At 53.0% G+C, this 20,747-nt stretch overlaps 1 protein-coding gene across 19 annotated transcripts in view; it reads right to left on the bottom strand.

Annotated features, from left to right (window-relative positions):
* Positions 1 to 20,747, bottom strand: part of DOCK9 (dedicator of cytokinesis 9) — a 254,379-nt gene that overhangs the window by 94,942 nt on the left and 138,690 nt on the right. For all 19 annotated transcript variants that reach the window (XM_056108397.1, XM_056108448.1, XM_056108475.1 and 16 more), the window contains exons 6-10: positions 19,665 to 19,760; positions 18,708 to 18,842; positions 13,994 to 14,168; positions 12,705 to 12,772; positions 715 to 789 (exon numbers count right to left, since the gene is read on the bottom strand). In XM_056108397.1, the coding sequence (XP_055964372.1) occupies positions 715 to 789; positions 12,705 to 12,772; positions 13,994 to 14,168; positions 18,708 to 18,842; positions 19,665 to 19,760 (549 nt within the window). The remainder of the gene's footprint in view (positions 1 to 714; positions 790 to 12,704; positions 12,773 to 13,993; positions 14,169 to 18,707; positions 18,843 to 19,664; positions 19,761 to 20,747) is intronic.

Raw genomic sequence — 20,747 nt, 5'->3', positions numbered from 1 at the left:
CTCGAACCCATGTTCAGCCCAGGCTCCAGCCTTGGGAGCTCTGGAGCACTACTGGGGTGTGTGTGTGTGGCGGGGAGTCCCCAGCATTTCCAGATTTGAGCATGGCCTCCTCACGCCCAGCATGAACCTGCAGCCAGGTTGACTGAGTAGCCCCGGCAGTGGCCACCAGATCTCTGAGCACTGCTGGGGTGGCCTCCTCTGCTCCCAAAAAAGCAAAAATACCCAAATCCCAAACAAAATGAACATCCAAAGGCAGGACCAAAGAAATAAGAATAAGGATCTTCGCCACCATGTGCACGGCCACTGTCCACATGTTCAGATGACCTCATCCAAGAGGGGACGAGCTTCACTCAAGATAGGATGAACCTCACTGGAGAGTGGACTGGAAGGAAAACCCAGGTATGCGGGACATGGGACTGAGATCTCCAAGCCCACTGAAATTGGGACTGGGCCTCCTCCCCGCAGCTCCCCAGTTTTCCAGTAGCTTGGCGGTCACACCCACAAACTGCCCCTGGTGCCACATCATCTCATCGATGGCTAAAACCCAGACAGAGACTATAAACTCAAGCTCCTGGAAGACAGCATCGCAGAATTTCTGAAGCATGAGGCCACGAATGGTGCCTGTCGTCCGGATGCTGAACCACCAAGCCAAGAGCCCAGCATGGGCCTCCCTCCCCCGGCTGTTTCCAGCATTCCTTATCCAACAGTTCCTACCTGGGCATCTGGGTCCAAGTAGAAGAGTTTGACACGGCTCTCGCTTTTCAGCTTGATTTCTGCTTCTCTGGTACTCTGAGGGGATGAACCAAACGCCCGTGTGAGACCCCTTTCTCCAGGAAGTTGGGGGTGGGGTGGGGTGGGGTGGGGGGTGGAACGAATGCCAAAGTGTTGGACTCTGCAGGCCTGCTTCTTCCTCTGGCACCCGGCAGCCAGCCTGTCCCCAGCAGGGCCAGAGCATGGGGAAAGAAGTCAGGACCAACCGCTGCTGTGACTGGGAGCAGCTGGACAGACAGAAGCAAGAAAGCGAGGGACTGAGCATTACGACGGGAACAAGTTTCATTGATGCCAACCTAGACCACCTACGGGTGGCTCACGCTGGGCCCAGACTGAGTCAACACAAATGGCAGTGCTAGCATCGATGTGTGCAAAGAAGGGGGGCCGGGAAATGGCACTCACATACACGAGGCGTTGAGTTTGACCCCACCACCTCCCCGCTGCACCACACACCCTACCCATTCACCTGCCCACAAGGCCAGCCCCAAACACCACTGCAGTGCTGAGCATGGAACCCACTGGGCCTCCTGGTGCTGTGAGAGGCTCCAGGGTCCCAAGCACTGCTGGGGTGTTGGATCACATTGGTTTGTCCTTGTTCCTCCCGCAGAAAGTTTAGGTTGAGTTACTCCCGCAACAGTGCTCCTAAGGCACACCCAAAAATTCCACCAAGCACTAATATTTCTTTATTGCTTTTCTCTTTCCTCTATGTCCTTTGCATGGTTTAGCAATATCCTTTTGGTAAAGACACAGGAAGAGAGTTGATGCTTTGCTTTTGTAACATGGGAGTTAATTGATTCCGGATAATATTTACTCCTGGGCCTTCATCATGTTTACCTGACTTAAGTCTCAGTTGCCCTTACTTTACCTTACTTCCTAACACCCCCGAAAAGAAGGGTCCCAGCGAGGGACAAGGATGGACCCAGGACAAGCTGGAATCTACTGTGGTATCGAAAGGGAACAAGCTACGCACCATAAGAAGTATAATATGTTAAGAGCATGGTCATAGGACAAACTCTGTCCTGATCCAAAAAGAAGCAACTGAGTAAGGACCATGCTGGGGTTAGGAAAGACTAACCTGGCCTGACAGCTGTAGTCTGGGATATATAGTGAGATGCTCTCATGAAGAGCCAACCTTTAAGCTTAATATATCTCTTATTGTGTTCACTAAAAAATGGCGAGAAATACTAGTCAGAAGTAAATATATAATTTTTTAAATAGATACTGGCTGAAGAGAGAGAAAGTAACACACCCTGGATGGAATCCCGCCCTTGAGTGGATCTCCTAGTAATCTGGAGTACTAAACCCCCAGAAGAGATTTTGTCCCTGAGTTAATCTCCTAGAAGAACTTCCTCTGAAGACGGGGCTCTACATCTGTTCACTGTTATAATAATGTCCAACCCCACCTATGTGTACTACCACCCTTCATGACTTCTATATAACTGTGCTGTAAGGAAGGAGAAGGGGGACCAAAACGATGACCCAAGACAGTCCCACGACACCCCCCAGCACGCTCTCCTCTCACACGAGGTGCCTCCACCCACATCCCACGGCTGGAGAGCTCAGTCATCATCCATCTCCGGGAGTCACTGGAACATTCTCCCTCTCTCATCTGCGCCTTCGTCCAAAGCCCCGTTGTGAGTCACGTCTCCACACCAGCGGGGCCGGGAGAGCAGCGCGGAGACGCTCGCCTGCCTCATCCTTATCCAGACTAGATCTGCGATCTCATCTCTCGGCTGAGCTCATGGGAAGCCGTGAGTCGTCTTCATTCTCTCAGCCAGGTGCTTACGCTAACAGCATTGAGGCGATGGCACAAACTCTCACGGCGGGATTTAATCCGCTGCATGTGGTTGGCAAAAACAGCAGCCACCAGGATGCCAAGGTGAGGACGGTCCACTCTTATTTTTTTAATTTATTATTATTATTGGGCTGGAGCGACAGCACAGCGGTAGGGTGTTTGCCTTGCACGCGGCAAGCCTGGCTGAGCCAGGTTCGATTTCTCTGCCCCTCTTGGAGAGCCCGGCAAGCTACCGAGAGTATCTCACCCACATGGCAAAGCCTGACAAGCTATCTGTGACATATTCAATATGCCAAATACAGTAACAAGAAGTCTCACAATGGAGACATTACTGGGCCCGCTTGAGCAAATCGATGAACAACAGGAGGACAGTGCTGCTATTATTATTATTATTATTATTATTATTATTATTTGCTTTTGGGGTCACACCTGGCAATGCACAGGGGTTACTCCTGGTTTTGCATTCAGGAATTAGTCCTGGCGATGCTCAGGGGATCATATGGGATGCTAGGAATCGAACCCAGGTCAGCTGCGTGCAAGGCAAACACCCTCCCCACTGTGCTACCGCTCCAGCCTCAGGACACCCATTCTTGGTGCCACTCTAACACTAATCTCCGTGCTTCCAAGGGTCAGACGTGTGGGGGCTTCTGGAAGCTGAAGAGCCATTCCCATAAGTCAGCATGCTCCCATGGGTGCCCTCCAAAAGGGGATGAGGCAGCTTTTTAACGCCCTCTTACCTATCACATTTCCTACTTTTTCCCAAGGGCCAGAGACAGAGTACAGTCGAGGATGGCATTTGCCTTGCACACGGCTACCTAGGTTCGATCCCCAGATCCCGCAGGAGTGATCCCAGAGCACAGGGCCAGGAGTAGGACTTGAGCACTGCCGGGTGTGGTTTCAAATCAAAACCAACCGGAACTACTTTTTCTGGAGGAGCAAGAACAGGCCTGTGTGGGCTCTAAGACTCAACCAGACTCTGCCCTTCAGCCCACCCCGCTCCACAGCAGAAAGGGCAGTGTCTGTGCCGTGGGCCTTGGCTGACACAAAGCTGCTGACCGTCCACCAGGGCAGAAGCTCTGAGATCTAAGTGCGGCTACCCGCAGCCAGCGGTGGGCTCCTGATGGAGATGGAGACACGATGAAAGATATTTGTGGTCTCAGGCAGCTCCAATAAAGCAAGGGCGCCAACTGTGGGCACCACCCAACTGGAGGGGAAAAACAAACAAACAGGACCAGCAGACACGCCACAGGAAGAGGAAACTCAAAGCAGACTCAGAGCGTTTGCCGGTGTTGCTAATATCCAAGGGATATGAATATCCAAGGGATCCGGATATCAGCAGATAATCAGGATATTGTTGCAGAAACTATTTGAGGGAAAAGAAGGGGCCACATCAGCGATTAAAAATAATCTGAAGCCTTCAGGCATACCCTACCCACACTGACAGATCAGGCATACCCTACCCACACCGACAGATCTGCTATGAGACAGACAAATAGCAAGTGAGCTCAGTTTCTTCAGGTTCTACCCGTCCAAACCCTCCTGAGCCCAGGGATGCACAGAGAGGAGAGAACAGTAAAGGGTGGCTGGAGAAATCACGGGGAACCCTGGGGGCTGGAGGACAGGGCCAGCCCCAGCTGTGGTCCTGGCATCAGTGAATCTTCCTCAAGGACAACAGCCCCCAGGCTCCCCTTAGAGAATCCTCAGCGTGTCTGAAGGAGAGGAACTTCAAGCCGGAGGGGTCAGTTGGAGGAACTTCAAGCCAGAGGGGTCAGTCGTTACTTCAGGTCAGAATTCTTTTCTTTTTTTTTTTTGCTTTTTGGGTCACACCCAGTGATGCTCAGGGGTTACTCCTGGCTCATGCACTCAGGAATCACTCCTGGCGGTGCTCGGGGGACCATATGGGATGCTGGGAATCGAACCTGTGTCGGCCATGTTGGCTGTGTGCAAGGCAAACGCCCTACCCGCTTTGCTATCGCTCCAGCCCCCGGGTCAGGATTCTTAACCAGGGGCCAGAGAGAAAGCACAGGGGTTAGAGCACCTGCCTATATCTCATCAACCCTGGTTCAAATCCCAGACTTTGCATATGGTCACCTGAGACCACCAGGAGTGATTCTTAAGCAGAGTCAGGAGTAAACCCTGAGCATCACCAGATGTGGCCCTACAAATCAAAACCGAACCAAACCCAAACCACCAACAAAAACCTCTTAACCGTTAAGAAAACAAACAGGTGAAGACTTTGAGTGGCCAAGTCAGAGATTAAAAAACAAAAAAACAAAACCACAGATAAATAAACAGCAAAAACATAAAAAGAATATCACCAACTAAGTGGTAAAAGACTAGGAAGCCTTTTTTTTTTTTCCCTTTTCCTTTTTACTACTCTGATAAGGATGTGGAGAAATGGGAACTGTTACAACCTTCTGGGAAAGAAAGACGCTAAGCTCTCACTTAGAAATCCACCCTGGGCTATTTCTCCGGCTGTAGCAAGAACACAAATGCTTAAATCTGCCCTGGAGTTTCATCCGAACGCCTGCAGTGCGGGGGGAGGGTTAAAAAATGGAGACGAGCTGAATGGGCGGATTGGGAGGTGGTTCAATACTGTGTTATTCCACATCCGGGATGCTTCGCAGCCAGCCCAGAGTAATATTATGGCCCACAGAGACACGAGTGCATTTGTTTGAAGTGACAGAATGAGCCTCTGAGCAATGTCCAACGTCTGCCTCGCGTCTTTTTTCTTTCTCCAGGCCACACCTGGAGCTGCTCAGGGCTTACTCTTGGCTCTGCACTCAGTGACCTTCTGGCAGGACTTGGGGGAATGTATGAGCCGTCGGGGATAAAACCTGGGAGTCCAGGTGCAAGGCCAGCTCCCTACCCGCAGTACCATGGCCCCACGAGCATACTTTTCTTTTTTGGTTTGGGGGCCACACCTGGTGATACTCTGAAGTTACACCTGGCTCGGCACTTAGGAATCATTCCTGGCCGTACTCAGGGGACCATCTGGGATGCCAAGGATTGAACCCAGGTCAGCTGTGTGCAAGGCCAGTGCCCTCCCTGCTGTACTATCACCCCAGGCCCCTGAACGTATTTTTAAACAATCACCAAAGGCCCATCACTGTGTGTGTCTTGGAATAAGCACTTGGCTGAGAGAGGAGGGAGGGGTTCTTTTAGATTTGGGAATGGGAGTGTGCGTATGTGTGTGTGTGGAGGGGGGCAGGATTAACTTTTTAAAATATGACTTTAGGGGCTGGAGAGATAGCATAGCGGGTAGGGCATTTGCCTTGCACGGGGCCAACCCGGGTTCGATTCCCAGCATCCCATATGGTCCCCTGAGCACCGCCAGGAGTAACTCTTGAATGCAGAGCCAGGAGTAACCCCTGTGCATCACCAGGTGTGACCCAAAAAGCAAAAAAAAAAAAAAAAAAAAAAAAGAACTTGGAAACTCTGACTTATTATAGCAATCTTATCTGTTTTTGCTTTAAAACGTGCTAGTGAAGGGAAAAACATTCTTGTCACAGATACCTCAAACCCTCATGGCCCACCAGATCCGGCTGAAAGAACATGAGTGCTGTGTCAGGCAGGTGACACAGAGCAGAGCCTCTAAAATAGCTTCTGGCCAGTGCAAAGTGTGAGGGAGGGAGGGAGGAAGGCCTGGCTGGCCCCCAAGCCCCCACTGTCCTTCCGAGCCAGTGACCAAGAACCAGAGAATGTGAGATGAGAAACACACAAGAACCAAGTCCTTCTCTGCAATGCCCCTGCTGGCCCGCACCTGCGACGGCCTTCCTCCGTGTAAGACCAACGCCGCTACAGACGTTGTCAGGGTTTTGGGGCTGGGTTAGAACCCGGAGCTGCAAACCCAGGGGGCACGTCTGAGCTACGTCTCTGGCCCCTCAACTCGGAGTTTCATCGGGAGCACAGGGGCTGACTGTGTTTTCGTTACGGGCCCAGCGGCCCAAAGCTTCTAGAAGAATGGCTGGAGTCTTAGGCAAGAACCATGTCTTCAGGGTTTTGGGTCTTAAACCCCGAGCAGGTGAGGCAAGTCAAACAAAACCCAAATGCTATGGCCAAAGGTGTCTCTCTTGAGAATGAGTTACGGGGCCAAAGAGATAGCACAGCAAGTAGGGCATTTGCCTTGTACGAGGCCAACCTGGGTTCGATCCCAGGCATCCCATATGGTCCCCTGAGCACCGCCAGGAATAATTCCTGAGTGCTAAAGCCAGGAGTGACCACTGTGCATAGCCGGAGGAGTGACCACTGTGCATCACCAGGTGTGACTCAAAAAGCAAAAAAAAAAAAAAAAGATAATGAGTTATGGGAAAATACTGTTGACTCTTTGGCCAACCAAAATGGTCCGGAGTGCAGAGACTTATTAGCCAAATCTTTTATGGCTAAAAAAATCTACATATGTGTAGTCAAACTTTTTTTTTTGGGGGGGGGGGTCACACCAGGCAGTGATCAGGCCTTACTCCTGGCTCTGTGCTCAGGGGACCCTACAGGGTACCAGGGATTGTAGCAGAATTGGCTGCGTCCCAGGCAAGCACCTTATTTGTGGCAATGTCTTCCTGGCCCCAGTATTTTTTTTTATTTTTGGGTCACACCTGGCAATGCTCAGGGGTTACTCCTAGCTCTGTACTCAGGGATTACACCTGGCGGTGCTCAGGGGACCATATGGGATGCTGGGAATCAAACCCGGGTTGGGCACGTGCAAGGCAAATGCCCTACCACTGTACTATCGCTCCAGTCCCCTGGCCCTAGTATTTTAATTTAACTAGCTGCTGTGATTCATTTCCACACTTCCACACCACCTGGCTCACTGCCTCACCCTCTGCAAGCTCTAAGATAGCCCTAAGAACAAGGAGGCCCTGAACTCCCATAAACAATAACGCCCCATTCAATGCCTTTTCCTCCTCACGCAGTAGAATACAGAGGTGGATGTGGGGTTCAGAGCAGCTAGGAAAGAAAGGTGTGCGAGAAATGTTTGGGTTCCAAACAGCAGATGGCAGAGACACCCCTCCCCCCCCCCCCCCCCCCCACACACACACACACTCACTCACCTGCAGAGAACCTCCCTCCCGCTAACTCTGGGCTCTTCAGGGAAAGATTTACCTGGAAAGTTTGCTTGCTAAAAAAGAAGGTTTTAGGTAACTGTGGGAATCGACATAAAACAATGCTACTCTTTGAGAACCACATGGGGGCCCGGGGGAGGGTCCATTTAAGCCAAGCAGCTGTTGAGTGCAAAAATAAGACTCTGAATCCAGAAGCTGTGGAAGAAAAGGGCGGCGGGAGGGTGGGTGTGTGAGTGTTTCGGTCCGACATCAGGAGGAGGCAGGAGCTCAGAGACTCCTAAGAAAGAGACCGTGCGAGAGACAGTTGTGGGTTTCCAACCTGGGCCCAGGGCCCTGGCGGACAGGGCAGAAGCCGGGAGGGCTGGTCTCAAAGGGCTGTTTGTGCTTCCCATGAAAACGTTTCTGCCGCCCGGGCTCTGATACCATAAACACTGTCCCCTGACAATGTATGTTTGGTTCCAGGGGAGACAATGGGAGGAAAGGAGCAGGTTTCGGGGGAGATACGGCGTGTCCCCAGCAAGGAAACAACAAAGTGGCTGGGGACTAGATGTACAAACGGGGCCCCGGAGCCTACAAAACACTCAGAAAGCCTGAGAGAGCGCTGGGCGCAGGGCTGTATGGGGTAGCCCCGAGGCAGCCAGAGCGGCTCCCGTGTGGGTGGGGCCGGACACGGAAACGGGTGCAGAGGGGGCAACGGGACCCACCCGCACCCACTTCTGCCCAGCCCAGTGCCCCCTTCCCCCCTGCCCTGCCCAATGCCTCCTCCCTCCCCTCCCCTGTCCCAGAGCCTCCTCCCGCCACTGCTCTGCCAAGTGCCTCCCCCCGCCCCAACTGCCCTTGCCCTGCCCTGTCCAGTGACTCCTCCCATCCCTGCCCTGCCCAATGCCTCCCCCCACCCAACTGCCCTCGCCCTGCTCAGTGTCCCCCACCCTGCCCAGTGCCTCCTCCCTCCCCTCCCCTGCCCCAGAGCCTCCCCCCACCACCAGTGTCTCCTTGCTCCTTTCCCCTGCCCCAGTGCCTCCTCGTGCCCCTGCCCTGCCCAGTACCCCTTCCTCCCCTGCCCAGTGCAATGCCTCCTCCCGCTCCTGCCCTGTGCCCAAAGTGCCTCCCTGCCCCTGCCTGGCTCAGGGCCTCCCCCTTAGTGTGACCCCTGCCCCCCTGCCCTGCCCAGAGTCTCCTCTCGCCCATGCCCTGCCCCAGTGCCTGCCGCCGTCCCCCCTCCCCCGCCGCCTCTGCTTGGCCCAGTGCCTCCTGCCCCTGCTTTCTCAGCTGTCCCTTCCCTGGGCCCTGACTTCCACCTCTTCCTCCCTGTGTAAACTCCCCCTGAACAGCTGTGTTGCCCCTCCAGCCTTCCCGGCCCAATCTCAAGTCTTCAACCTCAGGTCCCTACCCCTTCGAGGGTACAAACGATCCTCTCCTTCACCAGACTGGCCATAAGGGCTTGGGGACAGCTGGAGGGCAGTGGTGCTAAGGCCTGGGTTGCCAGGGGCTGGGGTTGGGCCACCGGGGGGGACAGAGGCTCCCCGCGAGCCCAGGACAGGCCCCTCCTTTTCCTGATTCTTTCCGCCTCTCACAATAGAACTCTCTCTAAAGCCCTGGGGGAGGGATCACGAGGCCCTTGGCAGGGCTGCTCCCCAGCTTCCACGGAGTCCTGCTGTACGAACACGCATGTTACCTCACAGCCAAACACACACCCAGCACGGCATAGGCAAACGCATGCACGTATTTATGTGAAGTACTGCCTCTTGCTATGCAGGGCAGAGCATGCCAATATGCTCCCACATGCCCGTCCTGCAGGGTATCTGGAAAATCTGGGTCTCAGGCTACCGTGCTGCGGAAGCACCAGAGCACCCAGGGGCACAGACCAGAAGCCTGGCACTCAGGGGCACAGAGCTGAATGGCCACGGCATCAGACCTAGTCAACAGTGAAGGGGGTCAGATAACCAACCAGGTGCGTCAGCAGGGAGCAGGTAGAGATGAGCAGGGGCCTGGGAATGTTCCACACCTCCATCTGGGTGGGAGTTAGCCATGTCCGACTGGGAATGCCAGGGGCTACAGGAGCTCTTGAGGATGAGGAAAAAGAGGAAGAGGAGGAAGAGGAGGAAGAGCAGAAGAAGAAGAAGGAGGTGGAGGAGGAGGAGGACGAGGAGGAGGAGGAGGAAAGGAAGGAAGAAAGGAAGGAAGGAAGGAAGGAAGGAAGGAAGGAAGGAAGGATGGATGAAGCCGATGAAGTCAGTTTTACCAACTGTTAAGAGTTCCGGCTATTTGGTTATTACTCGCAATCTGAAAATAACTTTGAATATGTTGTTTTCGTTTTCCCTCTCCCACATTCTCTACTCATGCAGTTTAAAACTCTCCCTGGGAGACAAAAGGGACATCTTCAGAGGAAGCAATAAAGCTTCCCCGTCCCTCCTTAAGAGTCTGGAATACTTCCCAAGGTCTCTGCAGGGCTCACCCGGTCAGACTGGGAAGCTGCTTTCGGAGTTCTCTTTGCCTCCGATGTCTGCATTAACACACGCACCAGTTTCAACTATTCTGCTGAGAAATGAACCTTTCCCTGAATCCAGAACCAAAAGTGGAGATCTTCGTGCTGGAGAGGTGGCCCAGACACCGAAACCATGAAAACGCACACACAAAACCAAACCCTTCCTTGCCAAGGAGGTGGCAACTAAAATTAGCTGTAATAGGCAGGTGCTAAAACAACTCTGGTAATAAGCAAGGCCCGAAGACAAACAATGCTCACGGTTCCAGCCAGAGACGGAGGTTCTCTATTTTAAAACCACCACCCTGTCTAGAAGTAAAGGTCAGTGCTCAGAGCAGGCCAGCCGCTCATCATATATAGATCAGCCACATTTTCTATTATAGTGTTTAAGATGCGGGTAAGGAGGGTCTGGATTTCACTGCCTCGCAAAGAGAAAAAAAAAAAAAGACAGGCCGGCAGTGAGGAGTGACAATAGAAAGGGCCAAAGAAGACAAAGATATTTCTCTTATTTGGAAAAAAAAAATAAAACAGCATCATTCATAGATACACACAAGGAGACAACGACAAGCTTACTCACTGCGGCATTGTCTGTGAGAGAAAACACAGTGGGAATAATTCACCAGTTCCATTAAAAATGGTTACGCGATACAAGGAAGGCAAGAACTACCTCTATCTACCAACTGGGATGCAGCTCCTAAAACGGGCTGAGCAGAAAAAGTGAGAGCAACTAACTGAATACGGTTAGCATTTCTATGATGTTTTCATACATACAAAAGTGAATCATATTTTCCATTATAGTAGATATCACTTGTCACTTGTCATCCCACTGTTCAACGATTTGCTCGAGCGGGTGCCAGTAACATCTCCATTCATCCCTGTTGCGTGATAGTGTAGCCCAATGGTGTACTGGGGGCTCTTTCAGGGTCAGGGGGATGAGACCCATTATGTTACTGTTTTTGGCATATCGAATACGCCACGGGTTGCTTGTCAGGCTCTGCCATGCGGGCGAGATACTCTGGGTAGCCTGCCGGGCTCTCTGAGAGGGTCAGGAAATTCTGCATAACAGATATGGTATAATTATAGATAGGCACAGTTTTTAAAAGTTAGGTCATCCTAAAAAATTCATAAAAGTGGTTGTCTCTGAGGCCAGGGGGGAAGGAGACAAGGAGTAAAGATGGTATTCGATGCTAGGCTGTGGCTCCATGGTGGAGTTCCCACCTAGTAGGCACGAGGCTGCAAGTTCAATCCCCGACATCATCCATGGGCTGTGATCGCTCTGAGCACTTTGCTGTCTGCAATCCTGGGGACCACCTGAGCACCTGTCTCTGGAGTACGACAACTAAGGGACCATACCCCCTTGTCCCGATCTCACAAGGAGGGACTAGAAGGAGAGGGGTAAATAAGAAGAAAAGGAAAACAGAGCTGAAAGAGAACATCAACTGAGTTTGCTAGTCTCAAATGTATCTGTTTAGGCACTAATCGGTTTGTAATACTGTTACTGTGACTGTTACTTGCTTCTCTCAAATGTATCTGTTTAGGCAGTGCGGTTTGCAATACTGTTACTGAAAGCTACTGGGAGTATCACTTTACCTCCTTCCCTCACCCAGTTCTTATCCGGGGTGATTATTTCTATGTAAGAAAAGAGACTGCTATAGAGGTGGGCTGGGGGCAGAGGGAAACTGGGGACATTAGTGGAGGGAGTGGACACTGGACGTGGAGGGATGGGTACTCCAACACTGCAGGACTGAGATTTAAACAGCATGACAAACTTTGTAATTTTGTGTCTGTAATTCGATAAAAACATTTTTTCCCCTGGCTTTTTGGGTCACACCCAGCGATGCACAGGGGTTACTCCTGGCTCTGCACTCAGCAATCACTCCTGGTGGTGCTCGGGGGACTATATGGGGTGCTGGGGGTCAAACCCGGGTTGGCCACATGCAAGGCAAACGCCCTCCCCGCTGTACTATCACTTCCAGGTCCCCATAATACAATTTTCTTTAAAAATAAATAAAATGTAGAAGCTTAAAAGAAGTAACAGCTGTCAGATCTCTGTGGCTATTTTATTCTTTGTTGTATTTGACAGAAACTTGTGTCTCCAAAGTCATTACTTTTAAAAGCTATGACTTTGCTTCTATTTGGTTTCCTGGAAACAACTGACCAAACTCAGGCAAACTCTCTGGGGTTTAGAAGCAGGATAAGCCCAGGGCTGTCCTCTTTACAGGCAGAATTGTGTATTCTGTAACTAAGTTCAACAGCGAGAAGGTGTGTGAGCATGACACAGCCCATGTCCCTGCAGAGACGTTTAGCCCACGGTGTACGCCCCGTCCTGGGATTGTACTGTGGCATCAGACCTCCAGGTGAAGAAAGTTCTGGAACCAGGAAAAGGCTCAGTCTGGGAAGCAGATAGAACCCAACTTGGGTGAGGGGTGAGGGACACGTTTCACCCCTGGGTGCAGAGAACAGAGAGCAAGACCCTGCGCTTGACTGATTCACGACCAAGTGACATTTGCCTTGAGTCCCTCCTGGACGAACACGCGGAACGAGAAAGAGTTCATTCTTGTTGCAGGCAGAGCAGAAGAGTGAAGGGGAACGTTACCTTGGCGAGCTCGGGCAGGTAGCTATCTAAACCGGAACCAGGACCTTCCAATTTGCTCTGCTCATCATCTAAAAAGGGTGAAACACACGTCACTTCAAGCTGACTTTGCATTTGAGTCAAAACGGGATGGGGCAGGAGAGACAGAAGAGGGGATAAGGTCCTTGCCTCACACATGCCTGAGGCTGACCCAGGTTCGATCCCTGGCACCACCCACAGCCGCTGGGCACAGAGCCAGGAGTAAGCCCTGACGCTGCCAGATATGGCCCCCAAACTAACAAAAAAGACAAAGCAGGGGGCAGAAGGCCACCTCCCCCCGTGGAACGCCCTAATGTTCCAAACTGGAGTTCTCTGGTAATAGTGTGACTTTTCCCCCAGTATAGTCTGGGGCTTCTCTGCCTCTCCTAAAAGCTTGAAAACCCTTGAAAATCCCCCAGGATATGATCAATGATGTCATTCGCATAATAGAGACTAGCCAACGCTATGGAGTCCGAACTTCTTTCGTTTTCCTGTCCGCCAGCAAGGGCTAATTTATTCCCATTTTTCAGGTCAGTCAACTGAGGCCCAGACAATGTCCACAGCCTGCTTGCCTGGGGCCTCGGGCTGAAGGCTGGGGCACCGGGACTTCAGGACTTAGGGTCATCTCTCCCGCCTCCAACAACCTGATTTTTTTTTTTTTTTTGCTTTTTGGGTCACACCTGGTGATGCACAGGGGTTACTCCTGGCTTTGCACTCAGGATTTACTCCTGGTGGTGCTTGGGGGGACCATATGGGATGCTGGGAATCGAACCTGGGTCAGCCGAGTGCAAGGCAAACGCCCTACCCGCTGTGCTATTGCTCCAGAACAACCTGATTCTCGCAAGGATGAGATTTCCGTATGCCAGTGCTCTCAGGACACCCAAGTTCTAAGGCGGGGAAATCTCTGCGGATAGACCCCACCCCCCGCCCCATACTGGCTCGCGTGGGTCCCACTGCTCCCCTATCTGCCCACGTGAGAGCCCCCACATTAACCCCCCCACCCCGGCCACATGAGGTGGGAATGATAGTACAGTGGCCGGGGGGTCTGCCTGGCACATGGCTGACCTTGGTTCAATCCCTGGTACCCCACAGGGTCCCCCAAGCCCACCAACACTGATCTCCGAGCACAGAGCCAAGAGTCAGCCCTGAACACTGCTGAATGAGAAGACCCCCCCAAACCCTGAAAAAAGAAAACACCCCCCCCCCATAAAAGAAAAATCAAACCCTACCAACGGCCGACTGGGGCCCTCCTGCGAGACACGGGAGACACGTACCTTCGTGGGCATCCCCGTTTCGCTTCTCTTGCATGGCAGCCTCGAAGTTGAGCTGGAGAATCTTGTTGAGGACCGTGACCCACTCCTCCATCTCGGCCTCGCTGTCCGCCGCCAGCAGGTAGCTGCTTTTGTCCTGCATCTTGAGCTCGAAGGCAAAACGCCTGACTTTGTTGTTCTGCGGCGGACAAAGGAGAGATTGGGGAAATCCGAGGGGCTCCGCGTGGGGCCCCAGCAGCACAGCACATGCCTCGCCAGTGTGAGGCCCTTCGCGTGGTCCCTGGAAGGGCCACACCCTGGAGGCCCACTGGATGTGACTCCATCACCACAGCAACGGTATAAAAATTTTTCTTTGGCCACAGCTGGTAGAGTTCAGGGTTTGCTCTTGGCTCTGTGGTCAGGGGTCCCTCCCGGTGGAGCTGGAGAAGCCATACGCGGTTTGAGTAACCAAACCAAGTGCCGTAACCCCTGTACTACTGCTCTAGTTTCAAGGAAACACTTTTTTTGTTTTTTTGGTTTTTTTTGGGGGGGACACACCCAGCAATGCTCCTGGCTAACTCCTGGCTCTGCACTCGGGAATCACTCCTGGAGGTGCCCAGAGGAACATATGGGAAGTTGGGGATCAAACCCTGGTGGGCCAGGCGTGTGTCAGGCAAGCATCCTCCCTGCTGAAACTATTGCTCAGGACCCTCAGTGAAACATATTTTGGCTGAGCCTGGGACAGACCTCTTTATTATAAGTGCTCACCAGCATTCTGGACTAAGTTCTTTAGAAATGCAGAGCCCTGGGGCTGGAGTGATAGTACAGCGGGGAGGGCCTGTGCCTTGCATGCTGCCAACCAAACATCAGTTCCTGGCACCCCATATGGTCCCCCATACACTGCCAGGAGTAATTCCTGAGAGCAGAGCCAGGAGTAACCCCTGAGCGTCACCAAGTGTGACCCAAAAGGCAAAAACAACAACAAAAACCCCAAAAAGCAGGAAGGAAGGAAGGAAGGAAGGAAGGAAGGAAGGAAGGGACGGAGGGAGGGAGGGAAAAGAAGGAAGGAAGGAAGGAAGGAAGGAAGGAAGGAAGGAAGGGAAGGAAGGAAGAGAAGGAAGGAAGGAAGGAAGGAAGGAAGGAAGGAAGGAAGGAAGAGAAGGAAGGAAGAGAAGGAAGGAAGGAAGGAAGGAAGGAAGGAAGGAAGGAAGGGAAGGAAGAGAAGGAAGGAAGGAAGGAAGAGAAGGAAGGAAGAGAAAGAAGGAAGGAAGGAAGGAAGGAAGGAAGGAAGGAAGAGAAGGAAGGAAGAGAAGGAAGGAAGGAAGGAAGGAAGGAAGGAAGGAAGGAAGGAAGGAAGGAAAGAAGAGATGGAAGGCAGGAAGGCAGGAAGGAAGGGAAGGAAGAGAGGGAAGGAGGGAAGGGAGGTACAAAGGAAGGCAGGCAGGCAGGCAGGCAGAGCCCTTTCCAGTAAAACCCTGCCATCTGCCTCTTTTTCCTGTTGTATTTTCTCTAGAGATAAAAATAAATTGTGGAGGGCTGGACTGCACCTGGAAGTGTTTAGGGGGACAGTATGGAGTCCCGGGGATCAAACTCGGGTTGGCCACGTGCTAGGCACACACCCTCCTCACTGTGCTACTCTCCAGCTCCACTCTCCAGACGTTAATTCTCCCACCTGACAAGTGGCTTTGTCTGGGTGCCCCTTGAGTGGGATGGGGCAGAGATTTGATTTTATTTTACCGCCCCTCAATGCCATAGCCCGCATCCCAAAGCACACACAGCCAGGCACCAAGAGGGCCCTGAGAAGCATCTGCACAGCGAATGGCACTTCCTAACCGAGTTTCAATTCCTCCAGCATCTCATCCTAAGAATCCTTCTTCCTTGGTTACATCTTCAGGAGCTTATTTCCTTCTGTAGGTTTCAGGATCATGGCAGTGGCACCCAGAGTGCGGGGCTGACATCAGGGCTGGGAGGAGGCCGAAGGAGCTCCAATTCACTGACCCACCCAACAGGCTCACGGCCATGAAGGCCGGGCAGCCCCCGGCCCCAGCCACAGGAGGCAATGGCCATCACACAGTGAACGGACTTGAAAACGGCCCCTGGAGGGGCATGGGGCGAGGTATGCCATTGGCGTGGCCCTTCTGCGCTGCTCCCTGAGGTCACCCAGTGCTTTGCTGTCCACCCAGTTTAGCATGTGCACATGGAAACAAGCATGCCAGAGTGCTGGGTCTCTGGCCTGAGGTGCTGGCACCATACAAACCATCATTCTAGAACAGAGCTGCAGAGCTACCAGTCAAAATGCAGTCACTTCGGGGGCAAATTCAACGATCCTGGTGACTGCCTCCATTGTGAGAGGTTGTCAAGGAGACTCTTCATTAACCACAGGGGCCCTCTGTATGGGGACCCCCCACCCCCCCGAGAACAGCCTGAATGATGCACAGTCTGAGATTCCTCAGGCAGCCTCTGACTAATTGGACTGTTTGTATCTGCGTGTGCCGTGCACAGCGTGAAAAAAAAAAATGCATTTCCGAGCTAGGAAGCAGAGAGCCCACTGTGCCGTCCACGCAAGACAGATGCTGGTTCCTTAGCTCAGTTCCATTTCACCTCTCCCAAATTCCGAGCTTGTCTTTCTTTGTACTTTCAGGCTCATTTTAATTGACTCGATCCTGTGTATTATGTTGCCGCATTAAATTGCTGCCTTAGGTCATCCTAGAAAATGGCAGGGGAGTGGATGGATGGATGGATGGATGGATGAGTAGGTGAGTGGATGGATGGGTGGGATGGATAGATGGATGAACAGATGGATGGAGGAAGGGTACACAGATGAATGGGCAGGTGGATGGGTGGGTAATAGGTGTTTGGGATGGGTGGGATGGGCAGAATGGATAGATGCATGGATGGAATGCTGGGTGAATGAATGGATGGAGGATGGGTAGATGGATGGAAGAACAAGTGGATGGGTGGATGGACAGAGAGAAGGACAGGAGGGTGGATGGATGGGTGGATGGGTGGGAAATGGGATGGATGGATGGATAGGCGGATAGATGGATGGATGAACAGATGAATGGATGGAATGGATGGAGAGATGGATCAATGGATATATAACTGGGTGATTGGGCGGGTGGATGGATGGATGAGCAAGGGATATTTGGATGGGTGAATGAATGGATGAATGGATGGATGGATCAGTGGGTGGATGGATGAGATGGAATGATGGATGGAGTTGGCCCCCGAGAGACCCAAGAACAGGTGTTTAAGCACCCACAGCAAGCATATGCAGGAAACTCGCTTACTGCAACAGCAGCAGGAAAGGGATGGAAACAAGAAAGAAAAAACAAGGCCTTCCAATTAATCTGCTTCTGTTGGTATTTATTTGTTTGGGGGTGCTCAGGGCCTACTTCTGGCCCTGAGCTCAGGAATCATTCCCTGTGGCTCAGGGGACTAACATGGTGCTGGAGGTCAAATCCAGGTCAGTCGCCTGAAGGAAAGTGCCCTCTCCACCGTATCATCTCCCCAGCCCCAATTCATCTATACAGTGTGATTTTCGGGAGGGGGAGCATAAGATAATACACTCAACTGTTATATATAATTAAAAATAAATTCCCAGCATCCCATGTGGTCCCCTGAGCACCGCCAGGAGTAATTCCTGAGTGCAAAGCCAGGAATAACCCCTCTGCATTGCCAGGTGTGACCCAAAAAGCAAAAATAAATAAATAAAGGATAGCTTTATCACTCTGGTAATAAACACAGGCAAATTGAATGTTTAACATGAGCTAGCCTTGTTCTAATTCCTTTATTTGCACAAACCAAGCCTCTCAGTAGCCAGATCCCTAAGGAATAACAGAGGAAACTGAGGCACAGTGAGATCAAATAATGTCTCCAAAGCTACATAACTAGGAAGTGTTCGAATCCGGTCTGATCTGAAACTCCATCTCCTGCCCAGCACTTTACTCCGCCTTGGGTACAAAGATGAGCTCATCAGTCATTGCCCAGATGTTGGGAGTTGCTCGAACATTCCCAAGTGGAAACTCATCTACTCCTTGCAGATATCTGATGAAGGAGACCTCTCCGTCCCCTACGTTTCACACATCAAGAAACTTTGGGAATAATGGATCCAAGGCCTGATGGAGGGAAAGGGACCAAGCCTTGTTCTAGACACACGAGCTGGGAACTGGAGTGATAGCATAGAGGGTGTTTGCCTTGCATGTGGCTGACCCAGGTTCAATCCCCAGCACCTCATATGGTGCCCCGAGCCTGCCAGGAGTGATCCCTGAGTGCAGAGCCAGGAGTAGCCCCTCAACATGAGCAGGTATGGCCCCCCAAACTGAAAAATACACCTAAGAACTCATGCACCCCTACTTATTCCAATGTATTATATACCAACCTGCTAAAATGTTGAAAGAGGGGCTGGAGAGATGTGACAGAGGGTGAGGCCGACCCAGGGTTGATTCCAGTGCCCCATATGGTCTCCTGAGCCCCATCAAAAGTGATCCCTGAGCGCAGAGCCAGGAATAAGCCCTGAGCACAACTGGGTGTGTCCCCCGCAAAACAAACAAACTAAAACCCCCAAAAGTAGGTGACTAGAAAAGGTCGAAAAACGAACTTTACTCGTTTGTAAGCTGGGTATTTATCCTGGCCACAAACACTGTCACTTGGGTGACAGTGTGTGCTGAGATCGCCAGTACCTCAGGGCTGTCCGAGGCAGAGGACTTGAGGAGAGGCCTGTCCTGAGCACACTTACCGGGATCACCCCCATGCACGAGTCCAGGAAGATGGAGCCCTTGGGCTCTTTGGAGATCTTCTCATCTTTGTAGAAATTCAAATTGTAGGATCCGTCCCCAAGTTGAATCAGGTGGAAGAACCGTCTTTTAAATGACTGAGGGAGACACAGATACAGACACACATACACAGACACACAGACACACACACACACACACACACACACACACACACACACACACACACAGGTTCTGTGTGAGAAATGCAGTGTTCCAGAAGTCCGGCTCCCCCGTGTCCAGAACACAGCTTTGCCCTGGCCGCCCACCATCTCCTGACCCGCTGACCATCCCTCCTGGGGATACAGTCCCCGGGCCAGCTACGGAGCCAAGAGCTCCTGTCCCACCCTGCATGTGCCCTCCCTGAGAGCAACCATAGCACTACCCAGGGCAGATGCTCCTCGGTCGGGCTCCCACAGACAGGAAGGCACAGCCAGCCAGGGGCCTGGAGCCCTTCCCTGCCTCTGCCTCTCCCACGCCTGCTCTCTCCCCTCCACCCCTGCCACCTCTCCCCACATCCCGCTCTTTCCTCCCCGTCCTGTGCCTGGGACTCTGTTTCTCACCTCCAGAGCCCCTGCTGGCTGCCTTCTTCCCTCTGCACCCCCTCCCCAGGTCTTCACCTCTCCAAGAGACCCTAGTTTCCCCTTGACTGGACTGTGGCAGTGGACAGTACTCCCCAGAGCAGCTCTGGCTCAGTCCCCCCTTGGGGGTTGGAGGGGGTGCAGCTCTGTGAGACCCCAAATGCTGGTGGGTGGAGGGCGATGCCAGGGAGTGGGGAGCTGGGGTGCTCAGTCCGGCGATGACCAAGGAGGTGTCTGGCCTCCCGAGGTCACTTCTGCCAGCGAGATGCTCCGCATTCCTCCTGAACATCAGGGCTGCGGCTTGGAGGTGGGGCGGGGGGTGGTCAGGGAGGGGCCCCTTACCCGCATGGTCACACTGATGGCGCTGTTCATGTTGCCTTTGTACAGCCACCCGTGCTTCGTGATGCCCCCCTTCTGGGAGCCGAGGGACGCGGCATCCTAGGACAGAAGTGACCCCATGCTCAGGCTCCCTCTCGGACCTGCTGTGAGCTTGTCTGTCCCCGGGGGAGGTCAGCCCCGCACCACTGCTCACACTAAACCCCACGGGCCTCCCCCCACCCGTCCTCTCCCCCCCACAATGGGGCCTGAGTCCCCCACACCCCAATCTCCATCCACATGGCCAGAGGCCAACAACCCGGACCACACCCCACGGCGACCTGGGGTTCAGGGAAAATATTTTCCGACCACACTCCCCAGAGTTAGAGGACAAAGAAAGCAAATTCCTGGAAACCTTCCCAGAGGCGCAGTTCAGGGAAAGGTGAGTGGGCAGGCAGGGAGTGGGAGGGAAGAGCAAAGGGGGAGAGGTAGCAGCAGCGGAGGGGAGAGTCAGCCAAGCCCCAGGAGGTGCCCAGGCCAGGTCTATGGAGGTGGGCAGGGGGCCAGGAGAGGCCCACCGCGGCCACAAGTTTCTTCCGCATGGACCCAGCGGGGCAGAGTGGGGGAGGGGGGGGTCTGAAGGCTGTGAGCAGAACCTGTGTGTAGGAGCTGGGGCTCCGTCCCCAGGCCCCCCCAGGAGTTGAGGCCAAGCATCATGGGAGAGGTGCCCCCCACCCCTCCCGGTATGTCAGGTGAGGATCTGGAGACCCAGGGAACAGGCAGATGAAACATGCCATCTGGGAAGCTTCCCGCCACCCCAACACTGAACCCCACCCAGGCTGAGGCTGCTCCCAGGGGCCCTGCTGGTCCTCCCACAGAGGCAGGCAGGCAGGGGAGAGGGTGCGAGTGGGCTCCTAGCCAGGCCGCGCCCTGAGACCTGTCTCCACCGAGTTCCTTTTTCTCTCTATGCAGGAAGCTGCCTGACCTCAAAGACCCTTCTGGGGCTTTGCCTTTGGCCAGCCCAACACCTGCATGGACATGAACGGTCATCGAGAACGGGACCTGCCGCTCAGGACAGGAGCGCGTCAGCCCCGCGGGTTCTCATCGTGG

Source organism: Sorex fumeus, unplaced genomic scaffold (genome assembly GCF_029834395.1).
Source record: "Sorex fumeus unplaced genomic scaffold, SorFum_2.1 ptg000008l, whole genome shotgun sequence".
NCBI lineage: Eukaryota > Metazoa > Chordata > Mammalia > Eulipotyphla > Soricidae > Sorex > Sorex fumeus.
Note: the sequence above shows the minus strand (reverse complement) of the source record. Positions and strands in the feature narration are given on the sequence as shown.